At 49.1% G+C, this 18,690-nt stretch overlaps 6 protein-coding genes across 6 annotated transcripts; 2 read left to right on the top strand and 4 right to left on the bottom strand.

Annotated features, from left to right (window-relative positions):
* Positions 1–438: 438 nt before the first annotated feature.
* PEX2_076000 (geranylgeranyl transferase type-2 subunit beta) lies at positions 439–3,894 on the bottom strand (the record flags this gene model as incomplete). Its single annotated transcript, XM_016744870.1, has 7 exons — positions 439–2,176; positions 2,478–2,588; positions 2,667–2,705; positions 2,762–2,886; positions 2,937–3,385; positions 3,455–3,740; positions 3,796–3,894. The coding sequence occupies 7 exons, from the start codon at positions 3,892–3,894 to the stop codon at positions 439–441; spliced, it is 2,847 nt and encodes a 948-aa protein (XP_016598353.1).
* Positions 3,895–6,585: 2,691 nt separating this feature from the next.
* PEX2_076010 (uncharacterized protein) lies at positions 6,586–8,673 on the top strand (the record flags this gene model as incomplete). The annotated part of the gene is made up of 1 exon (XM_016744871.1): positions 6,586–8,673. One exon carries the CDS (start codon positions 6,586–6,588, stop codon positions 8,671–8,673), a length of 2,088 nt encoding a protein of 695 aa, XP_016598354.1.
* Positions 8,674–10,672: 1,999 nt separating this feature from the next.
* PEX2_076020 (ribosome biogenesis protein RRS1) lies at positions 10,673–11,419 on the bottom strand (the record flags this gene model as incomplete). Its single annotated transcript, XM_016744872.1, has 2 exons — positions 10,673–11,279; positions 11,361–11,419. 2 exons carry the CDS (start codon positions 11,417–11,419, stop codon positions 10,673–10,675), a joined length of 666 nt encoding a protein of 221 aa, XP_016598355.1.
* Positions 11,420–11,690: 271 nt separating this feature from the next.
* Positions 11,691–13,263, top strand: PEX2_076030 (mitochondrial 37S ribosomal protein mS29; the record flags this gene model as incomplete). Its single annotated transcript, XM_016744873.1, has 2 exons — positions 11,691–12,336; positions 12,401–13,263. 2 exons carry the CDS (start codon positions 11,691–11,693, stop codon positions 13,261–13,263), a joined length of 1,509 nt encoding a protein of 502 aa, XP_016598356.1.
* Positions 13,264–13,581: 318 nt separating this feature from the next.
* Positions 13,582–15,014, bottom strand: PEX2_076040 (aldo/keto reductase; the record flags this gene model as incomplete). The annotated part of the gene is made up of 5 exons (XM_016744874.1): positions 13,582–14,165; positions 14,230–14,368; positions 14,448–14,670; positions 14,746–14,832; positions 14,896–15,014. The coding sequence occupies 5 exons, from the start codon at positions 15,012–15,014 to the stop codon at positions 13,582–13,584; spliced, it is 1,152 nt and encodes a 383-aa protein (XP_016598357.1).
* Positions 15,015–15,317: 303 nt separating this feature from the next.
* PEX2_076050 (uncharacterized protein) lies at positions 15,318–18,230 on the bottom strand (the record flags this gene model as incomplete). The annotated part of the gene is made up of 1 exon (XM_016744875.1): positions 15,318–18,230. The coding sequence occupies one exon, from the start codon at positions 18,228–18,230 to the stop codon at positions 15,318–15,320; it is 2,913 nt and encodes a 970-aa protein (XP_016598358.1).
* Positions 18,231–18,690: the final 460 nt, after the last annotated feature.

Here is an 18,690-nt window from a genome sequence, read left to right on the forward strand (position 1 = left end):
TAAGATACAAAAAGATATGGAAGGGCAAATGTGCAAAAACAGCCTTGGGGCTGTACAAGACAAGAGGGCCTCTAAGAAGATTATCTCAGTGTATACGTAACGGCACAGGAAACATCCATAATGCACATTCTTCATATTGATACTGGCTAATCATGATATTGTACAGCATATCAAACAACCCAACAAGGATGAGAAATACAAATGGACACCCCCATGGATAATCACAATTGATGAAAGATAGCAATCAGCCTGGGTGTGAGCAAGTTATGTTTGTCGGGTGGGGGCAAATCATGGTAAAGCTACCACTGTCACTGTCTGGGTTTTCGGTTCTGGATATCCGTAACATCTTCGGTCATTTCGGGAAACATCGCATAGCATCACTGTGTCGCAGAGTTGACCAGCAGACTAATCTGGGGTTGATCAACAGGGTCGAGAGATTTAGTTCGCATCGGTAGTCAAGTAGTATGTGGGAAAGTGGTCGTCTTCCGGTATGGTTTCTTCGGATGGAACTGTCTGGTTCATTGAAAGCCAGCCATTCTGGGCTGCAGTTTGCTCCTCTTCGTACTGACTGTCAAAGAAAGGGTGCTTTGAGGGTGCTTGTAGAGGGTTGAATCGATACCCAGCCTTGTCAAAGCTGTCGTATGGATCACCAAGATCAGAAAGGTATGGAAGGCCGAATCCAAAGTCATCGGGGTCAGTGCGTTTAGCGAATGGGGAGTGCCAACCATGGGGGCCAATTCGACCTTGCGGGTTCAGAATAGGCTCGATGTTTTCCTTGTCAAGGGATGTGTGCCCAATTCTCGAGGCATGAATACCGGTGCTCGTCTTTCCGTTCAAAACAAGGCGAGTGGGGGTCAATGTGTCAAACTGCGTTCTGTATCCTAGTTCCTGATAAGATGTCTTGCTCTCCTCTTCTTCCTTTTCCTCATCAACAAAAACGTCGAAGCCACCCCTCGGCCGTTTGCCAAAGGTGTTGACAGTAAAACCAAACTCTTCATCGTCGCCAACATAAGAGTGAGTGCGGTCCGCCGCGCGGCGCGCGCGGCGGGGGGATTTTTGCTCTTCTTTGGCTGTTTCTTCTTCAATGTTTTTGCGGTCTTTGTCAATTTTCTGTCGCTTTCTGTCCAAAGCGCGGGGCACGTTGGGGTCTGCTTTGGTCAAACGAACAGTCCTAGTACGAGTGAGGCCTCGCCTGGGAATCGGAGTCTCTCCTTTCAGTGGGCTGTATTCCTCTACATTGCCCGTGATCACGCGCTCCTTCAACAGGGTGCCGTGTGGGGAAAAGACCTGTTCGGTTGGTTCCACGAGCGAAGAAGTAAGTTCCATCATCCTCAACACAGCACCATCCTTCTTCTGGTTGCGCCGACGACGCATCTGCACCGTGGCGGAATCAAAAATATTCATGCCTGGCCACAGAACTCCCTTGAGTCTTGCAATTTCTTCAGCCCGAGTTTTGTCAGTCTCGGGGTCACCTGACGATGCCTGAGTCTGATTGCCAGAGTCGATGAAAGGATCAGGGGTATCTCTGCCGGAAGCCCAGGTTCTTTCCAATGGGTCCGGTTTATGCCGGCGTTGTATCGGTGTCACCGGCAAAGCCAATGATCGGGCTTCATCGCTGGGCCCTGAAGCATCCACTGGATGCAACACGCTTGACTTCGTGCCATTCAAGGATCGCATCGAGCGGAGGATTGGACCCGTTCGAGATTCCGCATTGCTGTTTGGCAACCGCTTTGGTGTAGTTGGTGTGAGGGTTGTATCTGCATGGTGCTGTTTGTCATTGTGGGAATCGGCTAGGCGAGGATCGAGGCAATCAGAGACTGGGGTGGTTGTGATTTTGCAAGTGCTGGAGCCCTCGGGCTCGACATCGGATGCTCGGTTCCTTGTACGTTTGATGGTCTGGGAAGCCGATACTTCGTCCGACTTTCTCTTCTTCCGAATTTCCTTGCTGGCCATGCGAGCAGCCAGCTGCTTCGCAAAGCCATTGGCGTCGAACCAGTCGTCGTATTGCTTGAGAAGCTCGATCGAGTTGGGATCGTCAGTGCGGAGCTTGAGCTTGAAGTGGCTGGCTAGATGAGCCTTAGAGGCAGCATGGGTCAACAAGTGAGAAACATCGCTGAACCGGGGCTGACCAGGGCAGATACTGCACACGAGGATGGTGTCATCCATGATGCAAGCCCTGAAGGAAGCAACAAACAGATAGTATGATATGCAAATGGAAAGGGCAAAACAACCAAAGTGTCAAAGCCAAGAAAGTGGGTGTGAACGGAGCTGGTGAAGGAGCGATGGGGGGGGAAGAAGATGAGGCGTTATAAACAAGAAGCGGACGGGCTTAACTCTCTTCCTTATCAATCGTGTATTGACATCCAAGGAAGGAGCGTCTGGGTCACGGGTAAGTCACGGGATGTTATCCGAATAACTTTCATTCATCTTTTCATCATTATCTTTAGGTACACAATGTGTATACAAAGTGCATGTACCACGATGTCTTAACAGCTCTTTGGCCATTGTAGAGGGGTATGAAGCGGAATAAGTCAAAGTGGGCAATATTCTCCTCCCGCATTGTATCCCATAGCCCATTGAGAAGAACGCTGGGTTATTAGATTGCGGGAGGTTTCAATATGGATCAATTGATCATTGATCCATCCATCAATCAACTGATGAATTACCCCGCAAGGCATTTGGTAGTGATTGACTTAGGCATACAACTATTCATCCAAGTTAGCAAACCACACAATAGAACATCAGATGCACCACAGCTCACTAAACAGCATCTATTTCTTCAAGACCATTGAACTTCAATAAGCTCAGCCCTGCAAGGCTGAAGTTTGTGTGGTATACATCCACCATATTTCCCGGTCGATCAGCAAAGCCACCTGCATCAGGGTCCTAAATAAGGGTTAGCAATAGATTCCACACACAATAGTCGATTAACTGACCTGGCATTGTAGAACAAATGCGGCAAGCTTCTCACCATCGATCCAATGCAGACGGTCGATCATGGCAAGGCTTGATCCAACCCACCAGCTGTAGCATGCATCTGCAAGCTTTTCTGGTCGACCATTGAAGCCGCCGCTTTCGATCTGGCGCTCGCTGAGCCAAGCTCCGAGGCGATCCTTATTCACCAAGTCCAAGCGACCAGCGATGGCCAACGCGCCAATGCAAGTGAACACTTGGCCAGCATGGGACTCGGCACCGGGGCGAATACCATAAGCTCCATCCAAGTTTTCACAACTTTGAATATGAGAAACGGCTTTGGGTACATCGACCAGGTCCATCAGACGCAATAGTGACAATGCATTGAAGGCACCATATAAGAACCGGGTATCTGTTTCGCCCCATTGGTCGCCCATGAAGGAGCCATCTGCATTCTGTAGGTTTGCAATAACTGTAATGGTTTAGTAAACGATCATAAACGATCATAATTGGCATCAGTGAATATGAGAGATTCTCGTACAAGATCCAACTTTCTCCTTGCCGCCTCGGCCCCGCTTCTCGAGTTCATCGACAGCATCAATGGTTATGAGGATTTGAACGGCAGAGACGGTGTACAGCATGTGGGCATCATGACCTGGGGCAGCACCGAAGCCCCCATTGTCATTTTGGCACGAGAGAACGAAATCGATGGTCTGATCTCGAGGTAACGTATCCGGATGACCTAGAATATGTAGGGCTGTGAGACCCCAGTAAACACCATTTAGTCGTAGGTGCTCGGTCAGCCAATATTCCAGCTCATCTTTTCTCTATGTTGGTTAATCATCATCATTCACTCAGCATTTTCTTTCAAGGATCACGCACAGTGTCCAGATTCTTGATGTAAGTCACATGCTTTGAGGTATGTAGTTCAGAGTCTGCGGGGCTACCCCCGGCTCTACCAGGGCCCGATACTAGGGCCATGTCTTGGAATGATGGGGGGGGTGGCTGATCAGAAGATGAGCACTGATTGGATAGAGATGTGCAGGTTAGTAGATTGAAGATCTGGGAGCTTGTGAGACTATGAATACAAGGCAGTAAAAGGGCGGTGAAGCTGCCAGCTACATCATTTATGCACCTATCATTGTCAATACACAATTAATGCCGGTGCTTAGCTTGAAGACGGTAGTCTTGCTTTTCGGGTATTGGTCCGTGCGTTCTCACGTGAGCAGCATGAGCACGTGCCAATTCCAAGTTTCGGCTAGTACATATTTTTATCAATTTTATAATTTTTATAATCCACCTGGGCAAGCGCTAAAGGTTCTGTTACATTCTGCGATACTCTTATACTCGACATTGATTGGCAGAAGCCTAATGATATCCACTCAAAATGTCCCGTGCACCACGCCAAAAGCATTGTCATCCCCGAGGCGCTAGTTTGACATCTCCAGCCATGTTTCAGATTGGATGGAACCTCACGTTCGGATGCGAAATAGGTGGGCGGTGTGCAAGACAACCTTGGAAGAGCAGTATCAAGCAAAAAATGTGCTAGAAATAGTACATAATAGGAATTGTATGCTGTAGAGTATTACTCTAAAATACAATTGAAACCATTATTCAGTATCTATATTTAGTCTATCTACATCTGGTGCCCTGGAGTATTTTGTCAGCGTTATAGCTCCGAGTCTTCCCATGTTATACAAAGATTTTTTTGGGCCAACAATGCACACCGTATCACAATTATAGGCAATGGAAACCCCTTTCGAAAAAAAAATTGTCTCTAAAACAGGATCTCTCCACTGGAGACAGTTTATCCATGGTGTGAGGTCTTTACCGGTAAGCGGGAATATAGGTTCCAAGGTTGGACCCGAGACCAGGCTGAATTAATTTATAAAAGTGGACGCGACACACTTCGGACACGGACACGTTTGTGCATCTATTTAGGTCCTACCCCTGATATATGGATAGGGTTCTATTTAATACATAGATAAAGTGGTAGTTGCTTATTAGCTTAGGTACTACCCCGTATATACTCCCTATAGATGGACTATATATGTCTATTAACGTACTATATCCCAGGTGCATATGCGACCATAAACAATTCCAAGCACAACCATGGATCTTCCGGCAAGGGAAATCAGGTACCTGATTTATTGTACTGTCACTGGTTCTCCGATCAACCAATGACAGGCCACATCGACTGCAACGTAAGGCAACGCATTCCGTGGCTCTGACCTACAAAAGTGGAGAGCTCCGATCATTCGTGTACTTCGTACAGCCCACTATAGTCGTATCAAGTACCTTTGGACTTGACAAATAGAATCCAATCCCGTAAAGCTCCAGTGTCTGAGAGTTTTCTTTTGGGTAACGCGAGCCAATGCCAATTGAGTAAGCCTAAATGTCATCCACGGAAGTTGATAATGATGGACATTTATTTCATAGCCATTTATAACCATTTATAACCATTTATAGATATTTATGATGCCTCTCCACCGTCACACTCGGATCATCCAAAGGTGTTCCTTGGGTCGATAAAGTGACGTTTCGCCTTTCAGGGGTTGATCAGATATGAAATTAAATAATAAAAATATATATTCCACTCTTTTTTTGGTTTGTATCCATAGAAATTGTAGAAATTGTAGAATTATTTAGGTGCCCAAGTAGAAAAAAAGATAATACCGAACGTAGAAAGGTGTCAATGTCTCAAAAAACAATATATTCAGGGCTACGTGGGTATAATATTTTTGATATGATCTAATAATTATGACTTCTATAATACTAGCGTGGCTTGTCTGATAGTCTCTACTCGGACTAGTGTACCGCTAAGTCTATTAGGAGAGACTTGGATTTTGGCGACCTTTTTTTTTGTTTACAGTTCAATTCTTCACCTTTCATAACTCTTGACTTCTGATAACTCCTAAATCATACATCATACCATCATCGAAATTGAATTCTTTTGACCTTGATCCACCACAACTCCTATCTCGCCCCCCCTTCCGCCCTGCCGATCCCCGAACTTCGAAGCGCCTAAAAAGAGGGGGGAAAGTGAACTTGCACTGAACAAGTCCCGGTCTCACAAATCTGGAGACATCGGTGGAAACAATTGAAAACCATAACATGAGGATTTTGGTGAGTGATCAGCTGAATCAGGCAACTCCATCTTCATTGTTTCTGCCTTCTCGTTCCTGGCCTTGTCTGTCAACAAAGAGTCGAGGTGTGGCTTCTTTTAACTCGGGGTTTGCCTGCATATGTCATCTGCGGTCTCACCTCTTGTCTTTTTTTTTCTCGCTCTTCTGCTTCTCCTTTCACATGTCTCTGATTTTGCGCTGACCCTATAACTGGCGCTTCAGATCCCGCGTCCTCGATACTTCGTTTGATCCATACTACTTTCGTCACCGCACTTGACGTTTAGGTAGACATCACCTAACTCCCAGTATTACTTGGCCTCGAAAGTCGCTTCGCCCCCCCACCACACGGTCAGACCCCGAGCATTGATACCCGTACGAGCCTCTCAGCCGCATGCGTGACTTAGGTTTCAGCGCTGACCAAGTCCACATCTAACAGCCCAAAAATCAATTCATATTCATCTGAAGCTGTGACGGGGCATACGACCCACAAAGCCTCAACCCCCGAAACTTCGCATACATCCTGGACCGGGTCCAACTGCCGCCCAACATGTCAAACCGAGCTTCAACAGTGCCCAACCTCGATCTGAGCTCGTGGAAAACCGAGTCGAAGAAAGAGAAGGTCTCATCGCCTGTGACGCTAGGTGACCACAGTTCAGATGGACTAAGCCCCTTAACACCACGTTCACCCAAGTCTGCATCGAGCTCTCCACTTTTCAAAGGCGCAACGATTCGCCCTGTGGCGCAAGACTCCGACAGCAAGGCAACCAGCCCTACTCTCGCACTCTCTCCTGGCACAGGCCCCGCCGAGCCTACCACACCCGGTATCACAGCAATTCCTCAACATTTCCCTTCTCCGAAAGACTCAAGGCATACGCGCGATGCCTCGAAATCATTCTTTGGCAACCTCAAAGCACCGAAATCATCACACAAGTCACAACGCTCAGATAGTTCGGAGAATTCCACCGAACATCCCAAGAGCAGAGGCAGCTCCAGAGAACGGAAGACACCAATTGCTTCGAAACAATACGAATCAACGCCTGACCTTCCAGGGGCACTTGCCCGTGCGACTGGAAACGAAAGGACTAGTTGGTTTCCCTCGTCAACCATGTGGATCATATCTAACAAAATAACTACAGATGGACTTTCAGGCCAAAATAATTCGCAGCAAACAGGCACAAAGAAGGTCGCTACAGATCTAGAGTCTGCCATACCGAAGAAAAACAAACAACGATTTGCGAACCTTTTGACCCGATCTCGCTCTATTCGAGTTGACGACTCCTCCGGTCCCAGACCACCACGCCGGCGCCCCTCTACTGGTCTGGCAAAACTCGAAGAGTTCAGTCAAAGCGCAACAACGGCCGCGAATCCACCCCGTTGTGCGACTGCAACTGCGGCTGCGCCTGCGCGACCCGAACGCAGCATTCAGGGAGGTTTGCGGCCTCCTGAGCGCCATACCGACACCATGTCTTTGCGAAAAGAGCGTAGCCACGGTAGCATGGTTGCATCGGGTTCGCTAAGTCAAGTTTCTGGCGCCTCGGCTACCATTTTCAGCAATCTGAAGTCTTCATCAAGCGGCACTGCAGACCGTATTGGCAAGGCCGGGAAAGGATTCTTTAGCAAGATTACTCGCAGCGGCAGTACCAACGAGAGAGAGATGATCACCGATGACTCGTACACATGCTCGGTGATCAACCTCCCGCTCATTGAGCAGGCGAGAAAGACCCGCATTGCGAAGAAGCTCGAGGACTGCCGAGACAAGACCGAGTTCTGGATGCCCGCCTTGCCATACCGCTCAATTGATTATCTAAATTTTAAGGGTTGCGAGGAAGAGGGCCTTTACCGTGTTCCCGGTAGTGGTAGGGAGGTCAAGCACTGGCAACGACGATTTGACACAGAACTCGACATCGATCTTTTCGATGTCCCTGATCTTTACGACATTAATACGGTTGGATCTCTCTTCAAAGCTTGGCTTCGTGAACTTCCAGATGAGCTTTTCCCCAAGTCGACGCAAACAATGATTGCTATGAAGTGCGAAGGCGCCACAACGGCACCACAGCTTCTCAAAGACGAGCTCTCCAAGTTACCGCCATACCATTACTATCTCCTCTTCGCCATCACCTGCCACCTCAACCTCCTTCACTCATACGTGGACCAGAACAAAATGGACTACCGCAACTTGTGCATTTGCTTCCAGCCCTGTATGAAGATCGACGCATTCTGCTTCCAATTCTTGGTATGCGACTGGAAGAACTGCTGGCAGGGATGCTGGACCGAGAAGGAATATCTTGAGATTGAGAAAAAGATGGACGCGCGCGACCTACGGGTCTCGATAGAGCAGGAGGCCTTTAAGGCAAAGGAACGGGCCTCTGCCAGCCATGAACGTGCCATCTCATCTTCCAGCAGCAGCGCCGGGGAAGAATCTCGACAACCTTCTCGGCAGCCTTCTCGTGAGCCACCTCGCCCGGCGACCTCACGTCCAGCAACCACTCGCCCACAAATTGCTCTCCCAGAACCTGCTCGCCCAGCAACTGCTCGCACCCGAAAGGCTCCGCCGAAGAATATCGAGACGTCACACAACCGGAGCATCTCTCAGCTTCCCGAGCTTGGCCCACCGCTCTCTCCTATCAAAATCTAAATCCGACAGACCTCTTTCCTGACACAGAATTGTCTCAGATGAAAACAGCTTCATGTCGTTATCTACCTTTTATGACCTGTTTCCAACTGGGCTGGCCCAATATCCGTTCTATCTGCAGGACCAGATAGGACTGGACAAGTTGTTTCAGAATGGCATTCCCTTCCTCCACCACTTTCTCCTCTCTCCATACCTCCGATACGATACATCCATCGTCCGCTATCCGCATGATTAATCGATATCTTCATTGTCGTTTGGTCTCATATTGGGATCAGATGCCCTTTCAATATTCCTTTTCGATGTGTACATCTTTTGCTCTTGGCATTTACTCTGAAAGTGGCGAATGGCCGGCCGTTTCGTTTACTCGTGCCATTTGGCTTGACTTGCATTGTCTCTCTCCCTTTTCGCTGTCTCTTGTCTATTTGGAAGCGCAACAAATTTCATTCCATGCTTTGCTTGATATTGCGACATCTCCAGATTCCCCTCTGCGGTTGACATTGATTTCCATCATTACTATTTGCTTCATGCCCGTTTGCTCCGTTCCGCAATGGGGGTTTACATTTCCATTTTCATCTTTTTTTGTTTGAAGTATCTATCTGGCGTTTCCTTTCGAGGATTGTACAATAAACAAAGTGGGAAAGGCACTTTTCGGTTCGAGCAAGATCATTTCAGTTACGATAATTCCCGTAGCCTTACAAATCAAAGGTTATATATACCTAGGTAGAAAAGTCTCTTGCACAAAGTAAGCTTTTTCTTAGCGCCTTTCTATACATCTTAAAAAGACTAGCTAAAAAGACATCTAAAAGGACCAACTAAGAAGACCAGCTGGAAAGACCTACTAAAAAGACACCCACCACAAGGCCCAAAATGCGGCCGACTATTCTTGTACATAATACATGGGGAAAAAGTACAGATGGAACAGGGGTCGAGTGCAATTACCAACGAAGAGATGAGGCTAGGAACAAAATCACAGAGGAACAGGAAAGTCAGAACAATTTCATCAAGTATCTTCCATCATCTCAACGTTGTTGTCCTTCACATGAAAGCTGATCTTCGATTCACGCGGTTCCTTGAACTCTCGTGGGAATGCGTCTGTCTGGCTGAAAGGGAGTTTCTAATGCGAAGGTGAGATGGTAGTTGCTCTGCTCATCATGCTGATCATGATTCTGTACGCCTCTCTGTACTCGGCTTTATAGGTCATCACAATTCGTTGAGTCCACTGGTAGTGTTAGAATATGACCACCTATAAATAATATGGCTTGGATAAGCTCACCTCTGAATCTTCATTGAGCTTTCCGAACCAGAAGTTGTGCTTGTCGGCCGATACGCCGTACACTGTGCAATCGTGCTTTTTCTATTCCTTACGATGACAGTGTACGGCTCCACCAGACGAGTTAGTCTCTCCTCAATATATACATAGTAGTAGGAAGTTGAAAGGGCACTTACCCATATAGATATGCCTGATGAAACCCCAGAATCGGACTTCGCCTCAATGGCAATGAAGTTGACAGCAATTTCCTCTTCCTCGCTGTACCATAGATGTGTGAAGAGGACGAAGAGGACAAAGAAGAAGAAGAAGAGTAAATAGAATGAGGAAGAATAGGAACTCCAGGGTTTTTATCAAGAGAGGAACTCATTCAAGGAAACCACCCAAGGCACCTTCCATTTGGAACGCAGCCATGGGATGACCAACTTTGCTTAAAATTGTACTTTTCGGTTCGAGCAAGATCATTTCTGTTACAATAATCCCTAGTCTCACACAGATAAATCAAGGCTATCGAGCTATTGAGTAAAGGCCATCGATAGATGCAATAAGAGTGCTTTTGGTGAATCACAGTATGTCCATAATACATGAAGAATCCCATTCGACTTCCAACCCCAACGCCAGAGATGTAAAAAGAATCAAGACAGGAAAAGGCCAGAGGCCATAGGATAAGCGTGAAAGAAAAAGAAAAGAGCACAGAAGAACCTGATAAAAACAAGCTCAATCAACGACAGCCCCTCATTTCGCACGAGCAGGGTTCGACCGCTTCTCATTCGACCGCTGCTTACGCTCGTTACGCCTAATGCGTTCCTTGCGCTCAGTCCGCGAGATACCACGAATGTTACCGCCCTCAGCATTAGCCTCAGCCTCCTTCTTCCACTTCTTCTCATCAACCTCAACAAGCCATTGGTTCTCGTCGTCCTTGTTCTTGCCCTTGTAACCCCAACGTGGCACCCACTCGCCAGTAGCCTCGTCGTACTGGAGCTTCTTGCGGCGCTCCTTGTCTTGGCCAGCGGCACCGGGCTTCTGGCTGAACTTGCCGATACCCTTCTTGCGGGCGAACAGCTCCCATTTCGTGGGCGCCTTGGGGACGGGCAGCGGCTTGTGGCGCGGGAGGTGGATGTTAGGCGCTGGCAGAGTGAGGAGCACGCCGTCAGCGACGGAGGTCTTGATCTCGCAGGTTGTCAGGAGCTGGTTGATCAGAACTTGAACGCCATCGCGGGCTGTCGCTTTCAGCGAGTCGTTCAGGGTTTGGTCCGCCGGGAGCTCCAGGGGGTTGGGGTCGTTGACAAGCAGGTGGCCCAGATCGAATGTGTAGGGTGTGGGCTTTGAGACGGTGATAGGCCTGGACATGGGATATTAGTTTATATTTTTCTTTGATATATTTTTTGAATGTATATCCGGTTCGGGAAGAGGGGGTTCTTACAGTCTCTCGATCTTGGAACCAGCCGCAGGTGCGGAATTGGCCATCTCGGTATCAGACATAGCGATACTAGTAGTATTGGTAGACCGTTGATGTTCAAAGGTTGGTATCAGCCCGAAGAAAAAAAAAGTTGGTTATCAGATACAGCCGCTTTTACTTTTCTGCCATGACTAAGGCACCCCGACCGCCTTTCCTTCTCAGGGCGGGCGGATTTCGCATCAAATTATTGACCGAAGTGTTAACTGCTGTTGTTCTCTCAACTCAATTCCCACCCACCTCTTCATCTCAGCACCGGTTGTCCCCTCACTGGCCGCGCCGGTGTTTTTGACAACAATGGCCTCCTCGTGGTGCTGGAATTGCCTCTCGAGGCTTCGCCCGACACCGCGAGCACTCCTCCCGCCGTCCGCAACGCCCCGGATTTCGAGCGCCCCCTTCCACTCCACCGCCGTGCACTATGCCCAGCCGGCCAAGAAGAAGGGAAACAGCTTGACTGCGGTGAAGCACAGACAGTCAACCAGCTTGAGAAGGAAGAAGAAGAAGGTTGCTGATCGCGGCGGCCGTCCCCCGGCCGTTGGTGAGCGCAAGGCTTTGCGGAAACGCATTGTCCTGAGCAACCCCAATGCCCTTGAGATTGAGGGCATGCTAGAGCTCTCCCCGGAGACTATGGTTGATTCCCGTCTTCGTGGTACCGTTCTGGGGTTGCCTGCGCCGATGATCGATCAATTGAGAGCAGTGCAAGCCTTCAAGCCCAAGCAGGGCTGGTCGATATTCCGCCGGCCTGGAACGGTCCTCCGACGTGATACCATTGAGATGGGTCGTTTGTTTGAGCAGATCTCTGGGGAGGGCGATGATGTCCAAAAGGGCAAGGTTGTCAAGAAAATTGTTACTGGTATGAAGGGGTCTGGTAAGACCGTGCACCTGCTGCAGGCTATGGCCATGGGCTTCTTGAAGAAGTGGGCTGTGGTCACTATCCCCGATGGTAAGTAGTACTATTTTCTAGTGTGTATTGCAATTTTGCAGCTGCTGACCTGTCGATATTGCAGCCCGAGAGCTTGTGTCCGGTGACACCGCCTACGCCGCCATCGAAGGTAGCAACCCCCTGCAGTATGTTCAGCCCAGTGCGACCTCGGCTCTGCTGACTCGCACCGTCGAGGCCAACCGTGAGCTCCTGGCTAGCCTGAAGGTCTCCCAGAACCACCCGGCTCTGAAGATGCTGAAGCCTTCCTCGACCCTCGAAGACCTCGCCAAACTTGGCTTCAATGACCCTGCTGTCTCCTGGCGCGTCTTCCAGGCTCTCTGGACTGAGCTCACTGCCACTGCCCCCGCCGCAGGGTTGGAAAAGGACTTCAAGCCCCGCCCCCCTATGCTTGTTGCCGTGGATGGTCTGGCCCACTGGATGACCGAGAGCGCCTACCGCTCCGCTGAATACAAGCCTATTCACGCCTACGACCTCGCCTTCGTCCACCACTTCCTCTCCTTGCTAAAGGAAGGCGATTCCCTGAAGAACGGCGGTCTCCTCCTTTACGCCACCTCATTCTCGAACAACCCCAACCCCACGGGTCTCAAAATTGCCCTGGAGCGCCTCGCCGCCCGCCAGGCCGGTATCAGCACCTCCTCGCCGGAATACCCGCAACTACCAGCCTACAGCGACGCCGACCCTCGCGTTTTGGACCTGCTTCAGCCTACAGAGAAGGCTGTCAGCCCCCTCGAGTTGCAGACGCTGGGCGGTCTCACTCGCGACGAGGCTCGTGGCTTCATGGAGTACTTTGCTCGCAGCGGCTTGCTGCGTGAGATCGTCAATGACCAGTGGGTGAGCGAGAAGTGGAGCTTGTCTGGCGGCGGTATCATCGGCGAGCTTGAGAAGTTCGGCCGTCGTGTTCGCGCCACTGCTTCCGTCTCGAAATAAGGGTTCTATCTTGCATTTCTTTCTCTTGTCTTATCTCCGACTTTCAAATTTGTGTTTCACGTTTACAACTGTATATCGGATCCTGGGGTTTTCCTTGTGTGTTCTTTGCCCATGTATTTTACAAATCTCACTTGGTCCGCTTGTGTCTGTATGCATATAATGGATTTGTTTTTGGAAAAGTTTTATATCCTTTGATTTAGTATTATTCTTGTGCCATTTGAGTAAATCTCTTCATTGCACGACTAACGAAATACTAATCCGAACAGAACCATGTGAGACTCGACATTGGATCGACCCTCTAGTTCACATCCAATGCCCTCAAGCATCCAACTTCTTCGGCCTAGGCGCCCGCACCAAATCAGGATAATCAAAGTTAGCCGCAGCATTCAAAAACGTCGAATTGCTCGGATGCGCCTCCTTAACCACATCATCCCCCCGGAACAAAAAGTTCATGGGGAACCCAATATCAAACTCATAAGCCCCCTCAATCTCCTTCAAATCATCATCCGACAAATCAACCCCAAGACCCTCAATATTCCCCAACAAATGCTCAACCTTCCGCCCACCCACAATCGGAACCACATACGGCGCCTTGCGCATCACATATGCCAGCGCAACACTGGTCAACGCAGTCCCATGTCGCCCCGCAATAGTCTCCAACACCTTCGACACTGCAATGTCCCGCTCCGTTGCGGGAACTTGTCGTCCCGAGTTCCCGGATTGCGCGATCTCTTCCCACTGCGCGGCTGTTTTGAAGGCGCCGCCGCCAAGTGAGGCCCAAGGTGCGAGGCCCATTCCTTCGGACGCCGCCATGGGGATTATGTCGCGCTCAAAATCGCGTGTTGCCGCATTCCATTTACCTTGGTATACGGAGAACGGGCGGAGGCCGTGGTCTCGTGCATCTGTGGTTTGGGTTAATAACTTGGATAGGTGTAGTGGTGTGGTATAGATGGCTGTAAAACTTACATTGGTTCGCCTTGGTCACGATCCACGCGGGTGTATCACTGACACCTAAGTACAGGACCTTCCCAGACAAAACCAGCTGGTTGAGCGAGGTCATTACCTCCTCGATGGAAGTACTGAAATCCCACCAGTGGACGTAGAGCTGTATATTCAGAAGGTATTTGTTAGCCAGTATATCCCCGAGAACTAAGCCGAAAGATCGGACAGCCACAGTCACGTACCAGATCAATATAATCCGTCCGCAATTTCTTCAGACTCGCTTCAACAGACACCTTCAAGCTCTTGGCATTATTGCCGACGAAGTTCGCCTGGATCTCGGATCGATTGTGGGTGCGGTAGGGCGAGGTATACTTTGTCGCGAGGACAATTTGATCGCGCACGCCGCGAACTTCCATCCACTCGCCGAGCCATTGTTCGGATTCTTCGGATTGGTAGTTGTTTGCTCTTTTTATTTTGTTAGTGATGGGCTTGTTGGGAACATTGAATATTCAAGCCTGATAGGATTGGTGCTATACATACGTATCGATGAAGTTGCCTCCGTTCTCGTAGTATGTGTCTAGGATCTGGAAGGAGGTCTCTTTGTTGCATTCGCCGAGGCGTTCTTTCCTATTTCGGTGTTACTCGCTATTGATATCTAGGACATTCATGAATACAAGTAGGTCCACGTACCAGCCCTCACCAAAGTTCATCGCTCCCAGACATAGTGGGCTCACCTTAACACCGGCAGTGGGGGCTAACAGGCGGTAGCGAGCGAGGTAGGACTTGGGGGCAGCAGCTCGGGGGAACATGGTGGGAATTGAGAAGATTCAAGTTGATTTGGTATTGAAATGTGAATTGAGAGGATCGGGGCTTTTATAGCACACCACATGCGGGGTTAAAATATATTAATAATCTACTTTGAAGTATCCCGAGGTCAAGTATCTGTACTCTGAGGTATGGAATGTGGTATGTCCTCATTAATTCCTAAGTCCGGCCAAAATATGGGTTTGGGGTGGGTTAACTCCGGGTTTATATACATTTTAATGCAACATAAGCTACATATTTCGCATGTCCAAGTAAACAAAATCACTCGTTATCGTTCTATTTAAAGCTCAGAATCCGCAAGACTTCCACTGGCCACTTGGATATCCAGGGCCATCCCCATCCCCATTCTCAGCCTTGACATACTCAGCCTTTTTATCAACAACCTCATCCCCATCATGCTCCTCCTCGTCTTCTTCCTCCCCATTGTCATCCTGGGACTCCATGTCATCAAGATCGTAGTATTGGTCGTATATATCATCCACAATCTCCCGATACTCTCTCATATATTCATCAAGCTCAGAATCGTCCTCTCCGAGAACACCACCCCAAGTTTCCTGCTTTGGGGGAATAGTCACAGGACCCGGTGTCCAATCAACAGTCCCATCGTCCTGGGTAGCATCGCTACTGGACACAGATTTGGCCTTCCCTTTACCAACTGGAGGGACAATCCCCCTGCCTTGGCATCGAGGACACTCGCAGTTCTTTCCAAAGAGCTGCACGGCGTGCATATTGAGATCGAGGTCTTTGCCAACAGGATCAGCTATCCTATACCGTTGATACGGAATTCTGATCTCTTCCCCAGCTATGATATCCTTGTTCGCCCAGACGACTACGCGGTTGGGGACCTTGTCATCGTATCCCCACAGTGCGTTTTCAAAATGGCGACAGGAATGATTAAACATGCTTAATCCGGGAAAGAGGTAGAAGTTCCCAAACGATGGCTCCATTGCCGAGAGATCTTCGTTTCTATCCCTCATTCTAGTTTGTAGTGTTGGGTGTAGCACCGGTTTGGGACCATCTCGGTCAGTGAACGTTAGATTCGCACCTCGCCGTGCATGTTCCCAGGGTACAGCATTGACCAGCAACTTCCGTAGCACAGTCTGAATAACCCAAGTATCGAATGAGAGGTCACTGAAGATGTCCACTCCAAGATTGAAGAGGATATCGAAAGGTATCTGGATATTACCTGCCAGAGTGAAAGGGAACCAGCTATCTTTCCACGGTTCGTTCGCGTCGGTACCTGCCTCGAGGACCAGGAGTTCGTTAATTTCATGCGCGAGGAGATTAGGGTCCTCTTGGCGGCGATGGAGCGTGAGTTCGAGCACGCTCTTCAAGAGTAGACTCAAAACGGTCCCGTGGCGTTCATTGGTGTGGGTGAAATACTGCGATCCACCCCAGTTCACTTTATTAGGTCGCATGGCATCGTGCAACCAGCCCCAATCGAGGCCACAGAATTCTTGGAAATGGTATGTTTCGCGTGCTATATCCAAGCAATGGGGAGCGGCGCCATCTGATATTGTATCGTTGGAAGAACAGAATAGCAAAGCACCCCTCGTAGCTCGGAAATATCCTACATCCGAACAGTTACACATCATGTCAAGACACACGCAATTAGACGGGTGTAGCCATCCAAGAAGGGTCGCCGGGCTATGAATGAAGTCCCAGTTGTCTTCGATATGGTGAATTTCGTCCGGGTCAATCAATGTTTGACAGTTGTCGCATCGTGGGGCGTGGAGAGGGTCTTCACTATCATCATCAAGCAGCCTGTTTGGAATGAGATTTCCACGAATAATGGGTTCCTCGTAGTGAATCAGGGCTCCTGCTTTGATGTTTGCAGTGGCAAAAACACCCAAACCATTGAAGGAATTGTCCTTTGTGAGTGTCGGCTGCACCTGGCATATCCGTTTAGGAGACTTCCTGCCACTGGCACTGACTGTGAAAATATTTGCATTGAGTGCATCGATGAAATGTGGTGATTCGCGTCTCACGTCCGCTTGGTCGTATGGATATTTATCGGCGCCTGAAATCCATCCTCGGCTCCACTCGTGTCCATAAATGGATGGATGAAGCGCAGAGGGATTCTCTCTCCTGTGCTCGATCTCCGCTTTCACAGGAGCGCTCACTGTCATCCGCTTTTTTAGAACTGCCACATCGCGGTATGGCAGGGGTCTTTGGAGTTGACTCTGCATATGATCTTCGAAATCATCCCAGCAATTCAGTGCTGCGAGGCTGAGACTGGTGATGCTGTGAAGGGCGTTCCTCAGAGTTGGAATGAAATAGTTGATACCATTTGCCTTCCTCATTTGCAGAACCTCCCTTGTCATTGAAACACCTTTGATCTTCAATTCTATCATCAGATGCTGCTGGATGGCGTCCCAGACCCTGGTATACATCCCGGGCCGCTTATTCCTTTGGTTTGCCGTCGTCAATACTTCACAGAGAAGTTCTCCGCGATAGGCGTCTCCAATGGCGAGATCAAAATGACCCAGCAGATAATGACAATACGCGCGGCTGTTCCAATAAGTCGGATTGTACGGGCTCAGTTTAATTGCCGCGGTGTACATTTCGAGTGCAGACATATCCGTTCTTGTAGCAGGGCTCATTACAGGCCTCGGCTCACGATGGATACCCCAGTGACTCAGGTTGCTTTGTCTCGAGACCCCAAAGCGCTCATCACATTCGTATTCCCATAGACGGCGTTGTAGATCTGTTTTTCTCCCGTCTGTGCGCAGACCCCTTGATGTCAGTTCTTCTGTGAGTGCATCTTTCGTCCAAAGATCCGGATCTCTGACATTAAGGCCGTGTATGAACACTTTTTGTTCCATTGCGTCTAGCCCCTGCACGCCGTTATAAGTCTCGTCCAAGCCCTCCGCTGTAAATCTGGCTCGTGCATCCTCACGAGAGATAGGCAGAAGTGGATTGCTCATCAAATGCTCATAGACATTGTGAGCCAACGCATGCATTGCCGATTCTTCTTCTTCAGTTGCTCGTGTATAAGGTCGATTGGCATGTGCCTTCCATGCACGCCCGAGGGATTCGTCGGGCTGCTGCCAAAATCGACGGGCAAGAAATGCGTCGTCTTCAGTCAACACTGGAGCTAGTGGCGCTTGATCGAAGATATCTGGCCGCTTCGGAAACGGGGGTGGGTTGACGATGTCTCCCCCGGGGTAGACTTCGTGTAATTGCTGCCTCGGGTCCATCTTGATATCTTGACGTATCAAGTAATGGGCAACAGTTCTAAGGATGGGTATATGAATTCGAAAAATAGTATGGCAACCCTCGGGATTTCGATATCCTTAGATCGCATAAGACCATGGAGTCAGACACAGACCCATGAAGTTGCCATGAGAGTATAAATGTCAGATCAGTTCTCATACTTGCTGCAGGTCAGGACTGAAAGGAACCTCCATATCAAAGAGTCCCGGGGGACAAAGAAAAGATAATCTCATGCTGGTTTATTTTTGGAGACGAACACAGTCAACTTGAGAGTATAGTTCAACAAAGAACAGCAAAAAAGATGTGTTCTTTTGAAATGAACTTGCTTCCGCCACAAGGAAAGCCAACAGGTCCCTTGGGTAACTTCATATCAATACCAATATGCAATGAGCAGGGAGATTGAAATCCACCGAGCCCACTGGTTACAAACAACCTTGGGAGTAC

The sequence above is a fragment of the Penicillium expansum genome, assembly GCF_000769745.1.
Source record: "Penicillium expansum strain MD-8 chromosome Unknown contig261, whole genome shotgun sequence".
Taxonomy (NCBI): domain Eukaryota; kingdom Fungi; phylum Ascomycota; class Eurotiomycetes; order Eurotiales; family Aspergillaceae; genus Penicillium; species Penicillium expansum.